This window comes from Geotrypetes seraphini, chromosome 1 (assembly GCF_902459505.1).
Source record: "Geotrypetes seraphini chromosome 1, aGeoSer1.1, whole genome shotgun sequence".
Lineage (NCBI taxonomy): Eukaryota > Metazoa > Chordata > Amphibia > Gymnophiona > Dermophiidae > Geotrypetes > Geotrypetes seraphini.
Window position 1 is genome coordinate 372,663,019 of NC_047084.1, and position 18,548 is coordinate 372,681,566.

The 18,548-nt window shown below is 42.3% G+C and overlaps 1 protein-coding gene across 2 annotated transcripts in view; it reads left to right on the top strand.

Annotated features, from left to right (window-relative positions):
• The window catches only part of SH2D4A (SH2 domain containing 4A), a 181,031-nt gene extending 162,706 nt beyond the window's left edge, over positions 1 to 18,325 (top strand). For both annotated transcript variants that reach the window (XM_033915224.1, XM_033915232.1), the window contains 4 exons: positions 1,607 to 1,820; positions 5,771 to 5,901; positions 9,631 to 9,851; positions 18,043 to 18,325. In XM_033915224.1, the coding sequence (XP_033771115.1) occupies positions 1,607 to 1,820; positions 5,771 to 5,901; positions 9,631 to 9,851; positions 18,043 to 18,135 (659 nt within the window). In that variant the 3' untranslated portion in view covers positions 18,136 to 18,325. The remainder of the gene's footprint in view (positions 1 to 1,606; positions 1,821 to 5,770; positions 5,902 to 9,630; positions 9,852 to 18,042) is intronic.
• Positions 18,326 to 18,548: the final 223 nt, after the last annotated feature.

The window sequence follows — 18,548 nt, forward strand, 5'->3', positions numbered from 1 at the left end:
ATCAAGTTTCAAGTTTATTAGCATTTGATGAATCGCTTGTACAATATTTCTAAGCGATGTACAAGTTAAAAACCGCCAGGTGGTGGTCTCACATATATATTATACAAATTAATCATAAAACAAACAATTGACATTTAAACAATAGGGATAGAGACAAATATGAATACGTAGGAAAGGAGGGAAAAGTTACAATCTCTTTATCTGTTGAAATTAACATAAAAGGAAAAACACAATAGGGAATGAAGGGGATTGGAAAATATGATAGTCTTTACTAAATGTAAAGGGATTGATATGAGACGTGCTATGTATCAAAGGCGTCTTGAAACAAAAAGGTTTTTAAAATTTTCTTAAAAGATAGAAGGTCTTTTTCAATTCTGATATAGTTTGATATGGAGTTCCATAGTGTAGGGGCCATAATGGAAAATATATCATTTCTTCTTGTGCCGATAATTTTCAATGAGGGAATTGATAAAAGGTTTGAAGAGGATGAACGCAATGAACGTGAGGTGTTGTATGGAATAATCATTTTTGATATGAATTGTGGTTCATTGAAAATTAATGTTTTATATACTAGAAATATAATTTTAAATGTAATTTGGTGGGAAATGGGAAGCCAGTGTGATTTAATCAGTAAAGGTGTGACATGGTCGTATTTTTTTGCTTTATGAATTAATTTTATTGCAGTATTTTGAATTATCTGAAGTCGTCTTTTTTCTTTCTGAGTTATATTGATTAAGAGTGAATTGCAGTAGTCAATTTTGGAAATGATCAGAGAATGGACCAGAATATTAACTGACTTAGATTCTAAGAATGTGGAAATTGAACGGATAAGACGTAATCTGTAAAAGCATGATTTGACTATTTCACTGATATGATTGTGGAACGATAAGTCTACATCAACAATTACACCAAGGATTTTTAAATTAGGTACTGATTCTAGAGGGGTATTGTCAAGGATGAATGGTGAAATTGGTGTTAGGTTTCTTTTCCAGCAAGCCCCTCTTATCTGTACCCTTCTCCTCCACTGCCAACTCCAGATTCCATCCCTGCTTTCTTGCAGCGCCGTATATCTGCAACAGGTTGCCTGAATCAATACATCGTGCTCCATCCCTGGCAGTGTTCAAATCCAAGCTAAAAGCCCACTTTTTTGAAACTGCTTTCATAAGAACATAAGAAATGGCTTCGTCGGATCAGACCCTAGGTCCATCCAGTCTGGCGACCCGCACTCGCGGAGGCCAAGCCAGGTGTTCCCTGTTGAGAAACCTTGTTTACTCATATCCACTCACTGCTGTCAAGATACCTAGACCCACTATAATCTCCCTAACCCTGAAATGTCCTGTCTAAATTAGAATGTAAGCTCTTCTGAGCAGAGACTGTCTATTGTATGTTAAAATGTACAGCGCTGCGTACGCCTTTCAGCGCTATAGAAATAATAAATAGTAATAGGATTAAAATGAATTTTATTTTTCATTTCAATTTGAGCCATGTTAATTTTTTAGTACCATTTTCACCAGGGCAGTATGGGATAAGACCACATTTCTTTATTTACAATGGCCATAATATGACTAGGAGCTAAGCTGTGGTATTCTCTTTTGTTGCTCTGCAGTGAGAAGGTCAAAAGCCGCTGATGAGCGGAGACGCTCCATTGCCAGACAAGCCCGGGATGACTACAAGAGGTTATCTATGCAAGCCATTGAGAGGGGGAAAGTGCTGGAAACCTCCAAAAACTTTGGTGGGCCAGGGCCAAGGAAACCACCACCACCTCTTCCTCCAAAGCCTAAAATTCTACCACCTAAGCCGAAGAATGGCGTTATGAACAGGTAAGCGTTTTAAGATGCAACCAAAAGCAATAGCTAGTGACGGAGGCCTAACTTTCAGTCTTGTGCCCCTCTCAATTAATGCTCAGCCTCCTAGGCCACTTCATTAAATTGTGATAATTAAACTTGACTGTTGTGTTCATCTTTGCACTACCTCTCTGACTTGATCCTATGAAAACACATAATAGGACATCATTCTTAAATAGTTTCAAATTTATTAGTGTATTTGATTAATCGCCTATTAAAATTACTAAGCGATGTACAAAATCAATAAGGAGCAATAAAAAGAAACTAACAATATACATAGTGGTTACATATTATACATACATGAGTCGGGAGGAAAGAAGGTTAAAAGTTACAATTTTTAAATTTTTTAGTAGAAAAATAAAGGAAAATACAAAAGGAGGGGGTGTTAAAACCATAGCATTATTAAAAGCATATCCAAAAAGTATATAAAGTTTCAAATATTAAAAGCGTCATTAAATAAATGTCTTTAATAATTTTTTAAATGTTGAGATATCTTTTTCAATTCTAATGTATTGTGGTAGGGCGTTCCACCATTGAGGTCCTATCACAGTGAACATGTCTGATCTACGTGTTCCAATAATTTTTAGAGAAGGTACTGTAAGCAGATTTTGTCCAGATGAGCGAAGTGGTCGTTATGTATTATGTGGGATTAAGTATCTAGATATAAATAAAGGTTCATTTGATGCTAGTGTTTTAAAAATAGTTCATTCATGTGTGGATTAATTGTATAAAGCAGTGATCTCAAACTCGTGGCCTGCCAGGTACTATTTTGAGGCCCTCGGTATTATAAAGAATGATTCTTTATGGAAACCTTGTGCCTTAATTGTACGGCGGTTGCGTCTGGCGGTCACTGTACCCTCACGCAAGCGCTTTCCTGCATCTGTAAGCGATTGAGAGGTGGAGTAGAGAGGACAATCGTGTTTAGATGCAGGAAAGTGAGGTTACAGTGAGGCAGGCAACGTTCCAGAACGTAAGGTAACCATTGGAGGCAGTGCAGCTTGTGTGTGTGTCCGGTGCTGGAGGAGGTGAGAGCTGAAGGTGGTTGCAGATGTGACCGCTGGACACTTAGGCCCTGATTCTCCAAAAGTGCTTCCCGATTTTAGGCAGCTGTAGGCGTCCTACAGCTGTCTAATCAGCCAATCGGGATGCACGTTTTAAAAAAAAAAAAAATATGCTCCTCAGGCAGGCCGCCTATATTGAAGGTGTGGCCCGCAAGACACCGAGGCCCTGATTATGTATAGGACGCCCGGGAGAGGCGTCCTATTCAGAATCGGCCTATACTAAACCCCGATTCTGTAACCGGTGTCCATGGTACAGACGCTGGTTAGAGAATCGGGTTAAATTAGACGCGGCCGCTATACTTATGGCAGCAAGGGATCTCCCTGCTGCAATATGTATAGCAGCCGCGGTTGCGGCCGCCTGTCCCATCACCGACAGGAGGATGCCTAACTCCTCCTGTCGGAACCCCGTACCCCCCTCCCCAAACTCGTAATCGCCGACAGGAAGATGCCTAAATCCTCCTGTTGGAACCCCGGAACCCCCTCCCCCCCCCAAACTCGTAATCGCCGACAGGAGGATGCCCAACTCCTCCTGTCGGAACCCCGGAACCCCCTCCCCCCCCAAACTCGTAATCGCCGACAGGAGGATGCCCAACTCCTCCTGCCGGAAAGCCCAACGACCCCCCGCCCCAACTAATCTCCCTCCCCCAACTAACCTTTCAATGTTGGTCGGCTGGACGGGTCTTGCTGCTGTCCAGCTGACGAGCCCGCCTCGTGGAAATGAGACGGGCACGCCCCTTCCCGGCCCATCCCCGCTAAATCTAAGGCCTGATTGGCCCAGGCTGGACCAATCAGGCCTTGGACATAGCGGGTCCGCCCATCTCCACGTTACTCAGATTGATTTTCAAAAAGTATTGCAGTCTATTTTTCTTAATTTTTTTTTTTTGGGGGGGGAGAGTATGGGGAGGAGGATTTAAGCTACTGTAATACTGTATATCTTTCTGAGGTTGCTAACCTCAGGTATACATTCATTATAAGTTATATAATATTCAGCTGTGCACCCGCAGTGGGAAAGATGCCCACTCTACCCGCTGCCAAGTGACCCCCCTGCCATAGAACACCTCCCCCCACTTCTGATGCCCCATCCCCACCACTGACACCCCTCTCTCTCCCTTACCTCCACTTAGATGCATGGAGGGATGTGGACTCCCTCCTCCCAGCTGTCCTGTGTCGTTGAAAATGGGCATTCCCTTCCCGGGGAGGGCCCTGAGGCTCTGATTGGCCCAGGTTGTATAATACCCCTCCCATGGGAGGAGCCTTAAACAACTTAGGCCAATCAGATCCTCAGGCCCCTCCCAGGGAGAGGAAGGCCCATTTTTGACGACGCAGGCCAGCTGGGAGGAGGGAGTCCACATCCCTCTGTGCATCTATATGGAGGTAAGGGGGAGGGGGTGTCAGTGGTGGGGATGGGGCATCAGAATTGGGGGGAGGTGTTCTATGGCAGGGGGGTCACTTGGCAGCGGGCAGAGTGGGCATCTTTCCCGCTGCGGGTGCACAGCTGAATATTATATAACTTATAATGAATGTATACCTGAGGTTAGCAACCTCAGAAAGATATACAGTATTACAGTAGCTTAAATCCTCCTCCCCATACTCTCCCCCCCCAAAAGAAAAAAATTAAGAAAAATAGACTGCAATACTTTTTGAAAATCAATCTGAGTAACAGAAGTCACGGTTTACTTAACTCAAATTTAAAATAAGAATTCCTAACACACTAACTGTGGTTTCAAAGTCATTCCAGAATCCAATAAAACCCCCAAGTTCTTAACCCTATGAGAAACCTTCACTGCAAGTCCAGCTAATGTCAAAACCTTGGGAAAATGCAAATCTTCATCCAAAGTTACCAACAACATTCAGCCTTAACAGATTAGTATCCAATCGTGTACCGCACAAAATACAGATTGTAAATGTGATAACACCAGTATAGTATCAGTTGTTGGAATAAAAATTGAATGTCATATCCACATAAATGGCAAAAGAAATGTTCAGTGACCTCAATAGTCTACACCAGGGGTGTCCAACCTGCAGCCCGAGGGGCGCATGCGGCCTAGTGAAGTATTTTGTGTGGCCCCGGTCGAGAGCGATGCAGTGTTTTCCTTTGCTGCCCCTGGGTGTTTACCGTCTTGCCGGCTCCCTTCTATGTCTTACTGCAGCGTTTGCACGTTTGTGCGGCCCCAGAAATATTTTTTCCGGCCAGTGCGGCCAAGTAAAGCCAAAAGGTTGGACGCCTCTGGTCTACACAAAAGAAACAAATACAGATTAAACAAACTCTGTGGTATCCCAATAGTAAGAATACACCTGTTGGACAACTTCCCACCTATCAAAACCACCTGTTTCCTATCAGTCAAATAAGATTCAAACCATCTCAGTGCAGTCCCACAAGGCCACACTCTTGTGACTGCCACAGCAGCAAATGAGGATCAATAGTATCAAATGCAGCAGAGATATTGAGAGAAGCAATCAAATAACTGGCATATTGATTTAAACCTTGCTGTATTTCATCCAGTGTATTCACTAAGAGAACCTTGGTACTGTGTCCCTTGTAGAAACCATATTGAGGTGGATCCAGTAGAGAATTTCTTGCCAAATTTATCTACCAATTGCAAATAAACTGATTGCTCAAGAATTTTTGCCAACAATTTACTTTTGTTTCTTTGTTAACCTTTTTTCTTTTTCTGCACATTCAAGCGGCCTAATCCTGCAATTGCAATATTCCACTGTAATTTGTGTGATGATGTTCAGAATAAACTAATGCCAAGACAAAATAGCTTTTAGGATCGTTCTTTGATCACCATTTTGTTGCCATTTCTTAAATTGACTTCTGTTTGTGCTACAGCGTTCTAAATAAATCAATTCTTCACATGGCAGGAGGCAGGGAATAAAGAGGTCAGCATCCAGTTCTACGCGGGAAAATATCATTAGATGGTTTAAAGAGGAGCAATTACCTCTTCGAGCAGGATGTGACAAATCAGGAGACCAAATAGCGCCCTGGTTCCATGGTGAGTATAGTGCTTCTTTCTGACATAACCTTTACCCAAATACATGCAGGTTTATCAAAGTTGTGCTGTCTCAGGGCTGGCTTAAGGGACTGTGGCACCCTGAGCCAAATTTTACTTTGGTACCCCTCTGCATTGGTGTGCGCTCCCACATTAGTTCTCTTCTACGTACCAACTGCATAAACCGACTCAGAAAGGTTTGGACAAGTTCCTGGAGAAAAAGTCCATAGTCTGTTATTGAGAAAAACATGGGGGAAGCCACTGCTTGCCCTGGATTGGTAGCATGGAATATTGCTACTCGTTGGGTTTTGGCCAGGTACTAGTGACCTGAATTGGCCACCGTGAGAATTGGCTACTGGGCTTATGTTCATCCCAGGTTTCCTGAGATTGACAGGGGTCAGGGTTGATCCCACTTGTTCTTGCCATGGTAGCTACTTCAAAATGGCACCACTAAGTAGTTCAAGCTACCATGTAAAAGAAAAAAGTCCTTATATGTCAACTTGAAACTCCAGCATTAGTACTTAGACTGTTTCTAGGAGTCAGTGGTACCATTTTTTTTTTTTAATTCATTTTACATCTTACATCAAGTGTATAGTTAATTGACATATTAAAATTGTATACCATTTCAAAGAAGGCTCTAGAATTTCAGTCCATATACTGGGAAAACTAAAGTCAGATTTTTAAATATTCCTTCATAGAATTTCCATGCTAACAAAATATCTCTCGGTTACAAGCTCAGAACACACATAGCTAAACCTTCAGAGAGTACAGAATAAGTGATCACAAATTAAAAATAGAAATATATACACTGAAATTAGACTGACCCCCCACCACCAAGAATCCACACTCTGCATTCAGTATAACACCATTGAAATAGGAGCTGCAATTCCCCTTATATTGTGCAAAATATAAAATTAGCACTTTAAAAAATTTTTAAAAATCAATGTATTCAAATCACCAAATTGAAAATACATTTTTTCTACATTTTTGTTTGGCAACTTATCCCCTCTTCTATGAACTGCGATAGCAGTTTTTAGCGTAGTGAGCCGCGCTGAATGGCCCACGCTGCTCCCAATGCTCATAGGAACTCTATCGCAATTTCATAGAAGAGGGGGTTAATTTTTCTAATCACATTGGTCTTTAGTCTCTGGATTCTAATGCGTCTTCTCTTAACTCTTTTCTAGAATCTCCAGTCCATCTGATACTACTCTCCACCATGTGTCTCCACTTTCTCTCCTCTTTCATCTCGGACATTGATCTCCACCTCTCAGCTTGCTCCCATTTAGTTTACTTTCTCTATCCACTAAGATTTCAGTCCTCTTCCTTAGCATCTACACCCCAATCTCCCTTTCTTTTCATCTCTTTCCCTCATCCTAGCCACCATGTCCCCTTTCTTTTTCCTCAGCCTGTCATTAATTTCCTCTTCCCATGTGTCCAAAATTGTCTCCCTCCTATCAACCTGGGCTATTGTTAAGATGGGTTATGTTACAAGAAGTCATGCTATTTTAGCACAGGACCCCTTGTTATGTAATGAGACCCTGTGGTAAAATAGTATGATGTGATAAAATAACCTGTTGTAATGATAACCCATATTATTAACGCCTCTCCCCGTGTCTTCCTTAGAATTTCTCTTTCTCTTACTATCCTTTCCCTGTGTCCAGTATCTGTCTTCTTTTCTCTCTCCTCCCATGGTCTAGCATCTGCCCTGACCTCTTCAGCAGTTCCTCTAGTGTATTTTTCCCATTTTATACACTGGCAGTGGTGGTGTTTCATATAACATTGTCTGTGTCGGCCTCAGAGTCCTTTGCTGTGTTCTGCTTAATAGGAAGCCACAGTAAAAGGGGATGGGGTGTGGCAGAAAGGAAAGACATCAGAACCAGCACAGGCAGTGTTGTATGAAATGCTACCTCTGCTGGTGCTCAGAAGGGGGGAAAACCATGTTAAAAGTTACTAGAGAACCTGCTGTATTACTTGGGTGGGAATGGGGGTAAAGAGAGAGGAGAGTTGCTGGACCTAGGGATGAGAGGCTGGGAGATCAGAGAGTTGGCCACCGCAGGGGACCAGGTAAGGCAGACTTTCTCCCCTTTGAGCTAGTGCTTACCTGGTGCATACCTTGAGCTGGCCTTGCACTGTGTACATGACTGGCTGAGGGTGCCATACCTGCCAGTTCTTTGTCCTTTTGTGATTTAACAGCTTTAATAACTCTGTTATCAGCAAATTTGACTACCTTACTAGTTATTCCCATCTGTAGATTTTCTTGCTTGTATCTTTTTTTTTTTTTTTTTTTTTCCTTCTTTTTAGCATTCGTTTTTGGTATATTTTTACTTCAGTGCTTTTTCAAGCTCTCTTTCATCTTTCCAAATCTGCTACATTTTACTTGCTATCCATACTAGTTCTGAATTCTTCTTTTCTGCTGTCTGTCCTCCTTATCCATCTCCATTTAGGTCCATCCCTTTTTCCTTCCCTTCCTATTTCTTCTTCTGCCATGCCTCCATCATGGGTCTAATATCTCAAATGTAGATGTTAAGAGGCCAACTAAATTTGGGTTTTGGATTCGGCACCAAAACAGACCCAAAATCTGGGTTTAAGCTTGGACTGAAAATGCCAGTGCATTTTTTTGCTGAAATCAAAACTCTGCCTGCTACCCCTCAGGCTGCCTCCACCTCCTGGGCCAAATAGTACTACCCTTGCCTATTTTGGCTGGGTAACTGGCGGGGGCAAGATGACTGAAGAATACTTTTGTCGTATTCAAAAAAGAAAGGAAAAATAACCCTATGTAGGAAATAAACTATCAAAAAGAAGAGTGGGGAAGGGGCACAAGTCTATGAGAGTCAACAATTTTTTGAAAAAAAATCACATATAGCATATACACAAAAATTGACACATGTAACATATATGAAATATATGTATAGTGAGGCGTAAGACAGTCTGAATCCTCTGTTTCCTGGACCCCAACACGGTCCATGTTTCGGCTGAAACAGCCTTCCTCAGGGGCATATTTTAAAGAGCCTCTGAAACAGTAAGTCCATGCCTGCCTCTCACATGTATGAACCAAACAAAGATTCGCTGCACGATTTGATTTCAGCAGCGATTTTGACAGCGAAGCAGTGTGGACCAAGAACTCTGGCCAATGCCATGCACAAGAATAACTTTTGCAAAATTTAGATATAAATTCTTTTTTTTAAAGTAGTGTATACTTACATTCTAATTGTAAAGATAACAACCTCCCCCCATATACATTTTGGATGTGGCTTAAACTTTTTAAAAATAAATGCAGAGCGGTTTATTAAGGTAGCACAAGCCACAAGTGGGAGAACTGTCAAGATAATATGATTTCTCTGATTTTCTCTTTTAAGGTTTGTATTTGGTGCCATTTCAGGCTTTCCTGTGAAATGTCTTTGCACATATTTGCAGAAGGGAGTCAGTATGAATCCTGGATTAAGTGATTTCAAAATAAATAAATAAAAATGAAATGAAATAATTTTCCCTCTTAACTGTTCAGGACTTTTAAATACACATGGATACGAAAAGTTATGTAAGATTGTTTCTTTAATAAGCCAAGTATAATACCCTGAACAATGAGAGAGAATTTATAAACTTATACCCAGTGGGGAACAAAAGAGGGAAGCTACTGAATTAATGCAAAGGATTGAACCTGCTTCTTCAATCTAGTTTCATCTGGGAAGGCAGTATCTTACCTACTGAGTGTTTCTTCCTTCCTCTTTTGGATAGGTATTATATCCAGACAGGAAGCAGAGGACCTTCTGAACTCAGTGACACCAGGAAGCTTTCTAATCAGAGTCAGTGAAAAAATTAAAGGCTATGTGCTTTCCTACTGGTCAGAAGAAGGACATAAGCATTTTATGATTGATGCTTCCAGCGATTCCTACAGTTTCCTAGGAGTGGACCAGCTACAGCATCATACTCTGGCCGATCTGGTTGAATATCACAAAGTAAGTAGCTTATTGTGTGAGGCTTATTAAAATGGCACAGTCTGTAGTGGGAAAGATTGTTAGCAAAATTGAAGAGTTGCTTGGAGTAAGAAGGCAAAAAAAGCGCCTCTGCTGGCTCATTTATAATGACAGATAAGTGCCTATATGTTTGTTTTTTTAATAAAATACTAGCACAAATCCCACAGCAATCGCAAGTAAATTGAACCTGCATACACTTTTATACCTGCTTAAATGTAAATGTATGCTTGTATATATGTAAATTGCAGCTCCACCTATTCACTGCCTACTCTGGTGAGGGTGTGTTCACACCCACACCAAGCTTCCATGTACACACAGTCTTCCATAGAGTGTATGTCTATGCATAGGGCAGTTCTATAACATAAACATTTATTTCTATATCACAAATACCTTGCAGTTTGATGCAGTGTACAAAAAAAAATAAAACTGAACGATAACAGTGAATTACAGTAACACAACATAATCCCTTACAAATACTTAATAAGTTTTTAAAAGTTTTCTAAATTACATACAAGTCATAGACCTTCTTTTTATAAGAGGTGTTACACGCATTTAAAATGCCTCAGTGACGTAAAAATTAAAAAAGACAGATATTAAAAATGCAGTTTTATCATCTATTTGTCTGTTATAGGTTGGGTCACAAGGAAGGAGGTAGAATTTATTGAGAGAGACATGGGGGGAGCCACTGCTTGCCCTGGATCGGTAACATGTGTTTTGGCCAGGTACTAGAGACCTGGATTAGCCACCATGAGAACAGGCTATTAGGCTTGATGGACTATTGGTCTGACCCAGTAAGGCTATTCTTAATGTTCTTATGTCTGCATTTCCCCTTGCTCTCATCCCTCCCCACCCCCTTCCCTGGGCTAACTTAAAACAGCTCCAGGAAGCCCCGTGGTCCAAGCATCTCTTCCCCTTCTGTCTATCTCCCTCCCTCTCTTCCCCTCACCTTCCTGGTCTCCTTTCAAAGGTGAAATCTTCTTTGGCTGCCGCGCCAGGACCCCTCTGAAATTCTCGCAGGCTGCTGGCAGTGCTCTGAAGCTTTCCCTCTGCCGCAATCTGCCCAGGCAGAAACAGGAAGTTGCAGCAGAAGGAGGCAGATTGCGGCAGAGGGAAAGCTTTGAGGCAGCGCCGGCAGCCTGTGAGAATGGCTGCCGCACCAGGACCCCTCTGTAAATGAAGATTTTGATTTTGAAAAGAGACCGGGAAGGTAGTGGTATACCTAGCATATTTGACACCTGGGGCCAATCATTTTTAAACACCTCCCTTCTATATGAAAAAAAACATTTTTTAATTAATAATCCACAAGTTACATAACAAGGGTGTACCTAGAAAAAGGCCAGTAACTCATTGCAGTGAGCACTACAACATCAGTACACCCATTGTAAAACTAAACAGGTCAGATCAGTACAGATTGATCCTGCACAGTTAGGCCCAGATTCTCTAAAAGTGCGTCCCGATTTTAGGCAGCTGTAGGCGTCCTACAGCTGTCTAATCAGCCAATCGGGATGCACGTTTTAAAAAAAAAAATGCTCCCCAGGCAGGCCGCCTATATTGAAGGCGAGGCCCGCAAGACACCTAGGCCCTGATTCTGTATAGGATGCCCGAGAGAGGCGTCCTATTCAGAATCGGCCTAAACTAAACCCCGATTCTGTAACCGGCGTCCATGTTACAGACGCGGGTTAGAGAATCGGGTTAGATTAGACACGGCCCGCTACACTTATCGCAGCAAGGGATCTCTCTGCCGCTATAAGTATAGCGGGCCGTGGCCCCTGACCGATCACTGGCAGGAGGGTGCCCAAACCCTCCTGCCCAAAGACGCACCCCCCCCCCGACACTACCGATCTCCCCCCCCCCGACAATATCGGTCGCTGGCAGGAGGGTGCCCAATCCCTCCTGCCCGAAGACGCCCCCCCCCCCCCGGCGCTAACAACCCCCACTCCACCAAACCTGTTCTTACAGATGGGTCTTGCACGTCGAGCAAGCAGGCACGCCTCGTCGAAATGAGGCGGGCCTGCCCCTTCCCGGCCCATCCCGCCGAAGCCTAAGGTCTGATTGGCCGAGGCTCTAGAAGCCTGGACCAATCAGGCCTTAGGAATAGCGGGTCCGCCCATCCCTACTAAGTCTAAGGTCTTAGACTTAGTAGGGGCGGGCCCGCCTCATTTCGACGAGGCGTGCCTGCTTGCTCGACGTGCAAGACCCATCTGTAAGAACAGGTTTGGTGGAGTGGGGGTTGTTAGCGCCGGGGGGGGGGGTGCGTCTTCGGGCAGGAGGGATTGGGCACCCTCCTGCCAGCGACCGATATTGTCGGGGGGGGGGATCGGTAATGTCGGGGGGGGGGCGGTCGTAGTGTCGGGGGGGGTGCGTCTTCGGGCAGGAGGGTTTGGGCACCCTCCTGCCAGTGATCGGTCAGGGGCCACGGCCCGCTATACTTACAGCGGCAGAGAGATCCCTTGCCGCGATAAGTATAGCGGCCACGTTTACTTACAATGTAGACCAGCATTTTGCTGGCCTACATTTTTAAGCTTCTCATCTACTAGGGAGACGCGTAGGGCCGCCTAGGTTCAGCCTAAGGCCCGCCTAAGGCCCTTAGACGAGCTTAGGCATCTTGCGGGTCTCCCTAGGCTCCCGGAGGCGCCTTCAGGCCTGCCTGGGGAGCATTTTTTTTTTAAAATGTGCATCCCGATTGGCTGATTAGACAGCTGTAGGACGCCTACAGCTGCTTAAAATCGGGACGCACTTTTAGAGAATCTGGGCCTTAATGCTAACAGAAAACCATGTCTTTTTCACACACAGAAAACAGATATAAACAAAATAAATAACCACAAGCTAAAATAGAAATGTAGACAAAAATTACCTGAACTACCAAGAAGCTAGATTCTTCAAACAATATAACATCACAGAAATAGAAACAATGATGCATGTCCCCTAATACTGTGCAAATACCAATCACCACTTTAAGGGCTCATTTTACTAAGGTGTGCTAGTGTTTTTAGCGCACGCACAAGATTAGTGTGCGCTAGCCGAAAAATTACCGCCTCCTTAAAAGGAAGCGGTAGCGGCTAGCACGCGCTAAGTGCACGCTAAAACCGCTAGCGCGCCTTTGTTAAAGGAGCCCTAAAGTTAACAAATGGAAATAAAACAAAAGTGGAAGACAAGATAATACCATTTTATTGGACTAATATATTTTTCAATTACGGTAGATTTCTACTGCTGTTACAGTATTCTGTCGACCTGTGGAAGAAGGTTTTGGCTTCCGAAAGTTAGTCAAAAATATATTAAAATTAGTCCAATTTCCATTTTCTAGTTATAAACATTTATTAGCATAGCTACTTTATCCTAAAGCAAGAAAACAAAAGTTGTGTGTTTTTTTTTAATCTTTGTCATCTTTGGTTTCTGCTTTCCTTATCTTTTATTCACTCTTGTCACTCCTTCTAGCATCTGCTTTCTTTGCCCTCTCAAAAAACAAAAGGAATTGACCCCAAAATATCCACAAAGAAGAAAATCCAGAGAAAACCAAAAAAACTCTGTGGAGTGGCAATATTCCCAAATGGATTTTATTTGAAAGTATCAAAGTTCCAAAGGTACACTAAAATCATCCACATAAAATAATTCCATCCACATAAGAGCCTTAAAGGACCTAGTCCGCTAGGGATACAGGACCCACCACGGTCCGCGTTTCGACAAAAAGTCTTCTTCAGGGGTCCAATTGTGTGGTGAACCGGAAGTGAGACACTGCTTGCATTTGCAATGGAAATACAAGCAGTGTCTCACTTCCGGTTCACCACACAATTGGACCCCTGAAGAAGACTTTTTGTCGAAACGCGGACCGTGGTGGGTCCTGTATCCCTAGCGGACTAGGTCCTTTAAGGCTCTTATGTGGATGATTTACTTTTATGTGGATGGAATTATTTTATGTGGATGATTTTAGTGTACCTTTGGAACTTTGATACTTTCAAATAAAGTCCATTTGGGAACATCGTCACTCCACAGAGTTTTTTTTTGTTTTCTCTTTGTCCTCTCTCCATTCTTCTGTGTAGCATCTGCCTTCTCTCTCCTTTCCATCCACTGTCTGCCCTTGTTTTGTGCTCCTTCCATCCAGCATCTCATTTACCTTTGTTATCTGGGCATATTTTTTTTTCTTCCTTTTCAGGCTGGCGCAGTCTTTTTTCCACTTTCCTTTTGTCTGTGTTTATCAGGTTTGCCTTTCCATTCCTTCACTACATTTGTCTGCCACTAATCTTGCCTTTGTATGTTTTTCCCTCTTTTCTCTGTGTTTATATCTGCTCATTTGATTTTACCCTCATTCTTCCTTTCTTCACCCTCTAGTCCATATTCCTTTCTTATCTACCTACCAGCTATTCCCATCTCTCTCTCTGTCCACTCCCCAGCACTCTTATTGCTGCCTTTCTCTCTCCTTCTCCAGTCTCCTATCACCACATTCTCTAGTCCTGCATATCCATTCTCTGTATAGTTGACCTCCAAAATTCATGGGGGTTATGTTTTTAGAGTACCAGAGAATTTTGAAAAACTTTGAATATTGGATGTGGTCAAAAAAATGCCTATTTTTAATAGTTTAAACCCTAAATATGCCCCCAAAACACTTTAAAATACAGTAAAATGTACGTGTACTCACCAATAATTAATATTGATTGAAGATGATGGCTACTTCTAAATCATTGATATGGAAATTTAGCTGAATTTACATCAATATTTATATTACAAAGTTAGTAAATTATATTGTTCTAAATAAAGTAGTGTTAAAATTATATATTGCCAAGAAAAAAGTCAACTGAGAGTGGATTTTCAACACATCCTGGATTGCAAGAAGGGTTCATCCGGTGATTAGATACCTCTGTACACCAGGATTATCTTCAGGACCGCTAGGTGGAGCCTGGGAGGACAGAAGAAGAAAAGCTCCCCCGTATGAGTCAAGTGGAGTGTTACCTCCAGTACTTAGTATGGGATTTGTGGAAGCTGTGGTACCCATATGTCCCTCTACATATGATGGTAGTGGTGAAGACCCATGAAACCAGACCCTACCTGCAAAGACACTAGTTCAGTCCAATAAACTCGGTCCTGGAATACCCCCTTGCTAGTCAGGTTTTCAGGATATCCACAATGAATATGAATGAAAGAAATTTGCATATGATAGAAACAGTGTATGCAGATCAAGTTTATGCATATTCATTGTCGATATCCTGAAAACTTGACTGGCAAGGGGATACTCCAGGACCAGATTGAGAAACACTGGTCCAGATGATGCTAGCTAGCAAGGAGAGATACATAATGGAGAGACTGGTAGATTGGTTGGACAGTCCGAAAACAGTGTGGAAGTGGTGGTCAGAAATCATAGTAGAGAATTCTGCAGTGTCATTCATACCCTTCCGATTGGTGGTGGTGGGGGGGGGTGTCATTAATGAAGAAGCCCGACCCTCTTCTGGTATGACTGAGAAGTGGAAGGGCTTGATGTAACTTTCTGTACACTATGATGTGGATCAATGTACAATATATTGACTGTGATGAGTTTAAATGGTTTTAGTAGACACCTACTGGGTTAAGTTGTTAAGGAAAGTTGATTACAACTTGCTACCACTGAGTTAAGAGTTAAAGTTAAGCTAAAAGTAATAGTATGGTGAAAACATCTAAAGTGGAGAGAGAAGAAAAGTGCTCACACTAATGTGATATAAAATTACATTGGGGAGAGATAATTGTATTGGAAGAGCCAAACTGTTTGATAAGAAATGATAATGTGTTGAAATAAAGTTAAGCACTTGAGTAATGCTATTGGAGTGATATGTAAATGGAGACCCCCCCCAAAAAAAAAAAAAGAATAAATTATAATGTGCTACCAATGGGAGAAACGTCTCATTGTCACATTAGAAGGGAATATAAGAAAAACCATGATAAAATCAATGTGCTGTTAATAGAAGAAACAGAGCCCTGTTATCAAATTTACATGAGAATTTCAGAAGTAAATTCAGTTAAGGAAAAAAGAGCAGTGTATGGAGTAGTAGCGTAAGGTTCGAGGGAGTGCTGAAAGAGATAATGGTCCTGCAGATGGGCGGACTAGTTGGGCCATTTGGCCTTTATCTGCCATCATGTTTCTAGGTGATATGTACAATTGTAGGTGAATGGAGTAAGTGTTAAGGAAATTGTAGCTAAGAGATATGATAAATGTGAAAGATGATATAGAATTTAAGAACATGAGTATTGGGTTATGTGACTGAAACCCTGTGTGTGTGCTATTGGTGAGATTTACCCTAGGCCCTTGTATTGGATGTTGGGGGGAGGGGGGAAGATAAAGTGGTTCCCTGTGAAGACAGAGGAAAATGATTTCTGGATGATATGAGAAATCATGTTTTTGTCTAAGGAGGGAGAGATTATGACCCCCCTGAAAAATGCCTCTGCCATAGAGACAGTAACTGTGGATTTTTCAGAGGTTCGCTAAGACTAAGCTGAAATGGTTAGAAGAGGAAAGTGGGAGGGGGGAGGTTATGAAAAGAGAAGATGAGTTAAAATCAAGGCTTTTGGTTGTCCCGTTTCTCCTGTCAAGGCCCTAAATGTTCCTGGGAGAGGACAGAGAATTATAGATCAAAAGAACTAGACAGAAAATACAGGCTTTTGGTTGATCCCTGATTCTCCTGCTAAAGCCCAGTGTACTGAGGGAGAGTCATACTGGTTCTTGGGAAAGGTCAGAGAGAAAAGAATTGAAAGTGAGAAAACAGTATATTGGGGAAAGAGAGAAGGCCTTGCTTATTATCCTCATTCTCCTGCCGATGCCCTGCAAGCTGAGTGAGACCCTTTTGTGGTTCTGAGGGGAAGGTTGGACAGCGAAATAATTGCGTGATTAATAAGATTGCTTGAACCTGATGACTGTCAACACTGAGTAAATTGTACATAGATAAATTGGAAATCTACAATGAAGTTAAATAAAAGGTTCCTGTTTGTTCAATTGCACCTTAAACTGGGCTGGATTTCTTTCAGCTAGGGAGTCGTGCCTGGTCTGAGTGGGTGGCAATTGAGATCTGGGGTTACAACTCCTCCGGCCTACCGCCATCAAAATTTCTTTTTGTAATCCCTGGCAACAGGTGTCTGACCCGGGGAGTTGGCTGGAGCCTTCAGAGTGGCTGCGAGGCAAGACCAGGGCTACATATGCAATACGTACAATATAAAATCTTATATATTGCCTTTCCCCAAAATCTGGATCAACACCGTTTACAATAAAAGAAACTAGAACAAAATTAAAAATGCCAAAATTAATATGCCATGTCCACTATATGTTTAACCCTGGGCTCAACAAACCCCCAGGCACCAGCTTTCACAGCCCGAATATGTGCATCTTGGCCGAGCTACAGTAAGCAAGCCAGCATTAGCAGCAGCCTTGGTACGCTTCCCTCCTCCCTTCCTCAACCAATCCAAAATAGCAACTGTAATGCAAACATGCTTATATGCATGACAACCCCTCCCCCCCCCCCCAAACACACACTCTGGTTAGAGTGAAAGTAAAAGAATGGTGGTGCTTAGAGCTTCCTCTTAAATTAGCAATGGAGGAAGCTCTGGCCTGACTCAGCCATTCATTATTTGGGCTTCAGGCAGGCAGATATGAGAGATGAGAGCTGGATTTGTTTGTGCCACTGGAGGAGAAGGTGGAAGCTATGAGCGGGATGGGGGAAGGGTGGATATGATAGGTAAGAGCTGCATTGTGCCACGGGAGGAAGAGGATGAAGCTGTTTGATATTAGGGGAGGAAGAGCTGGGTCTGTGTCAGATGGCGAGAGAGAGCTCTAGGTATCTGTTAGGATGTCTGTGCCATGTGGTGGGGCAGGGAGAAATCTGTTGCATCTGTGTGAGGGAGGTGGTGATTTGAATCGGGAAGGAGAGTAGGACTGGGGATATGGGTTATACATTCATTATTTGATATTCATATTAACTAAATGGAACCAGTAATCCTAATGGTGCAGCTTCCGTAGTAAAGATGATAAGGTGGTACTTTGCACATAAGATTTTTTTTAAGGGGAAAATAACAAAATATGCAAGCCAATATATTTTGATGTGACAGAGCTGTTTGTTTTCTGCTGTAATGACTAAAGTATGAAATTTCTGGATAAATAGGACTCAACAAGTTAATCAGTTATGTATCATTTGGAGTTTTTTTATTTTATTTTTCCACACAGGAAGAGCCAATCACATCCCTAGGGAAGGAGCAGCTGCTATATCCATGTGATCAGCAGGAGCATACATGTAACTACAGTGATCTCTTTGACTGAAAAGATTTACATCAACTGAGCTATGGCCGGTGCCTTGAAAAAAAATTAATTGCAGAACTGTTATTTATCCATGTGACCAGAACTGGAATAGAAGACCTGCCAACACAATGACGGCAAACATTCACACAATTGGGGTGTCTTTCTTTTTGATTTGGGGATATTTGTAATAATAAATAAGATATAAAGGAAATTCCTTTGTGTGCATCTAATTACTGTTCTGCAGAGTATTTACACCTTTTTTGAGTGGTGCCTTAGTTATTTTTTTCTTTGAGCCTAAACTGAATACATAGAGCTTGAGGGGGGAGTTGTGAGACTTCTCTGACATTGAAACCCATGATGACTTTGCAGAGGTTACAGTTTTGGAAGACTGATCATTAACTGGCATACCCTGAAAATGCAGTTTTCCCAAATAG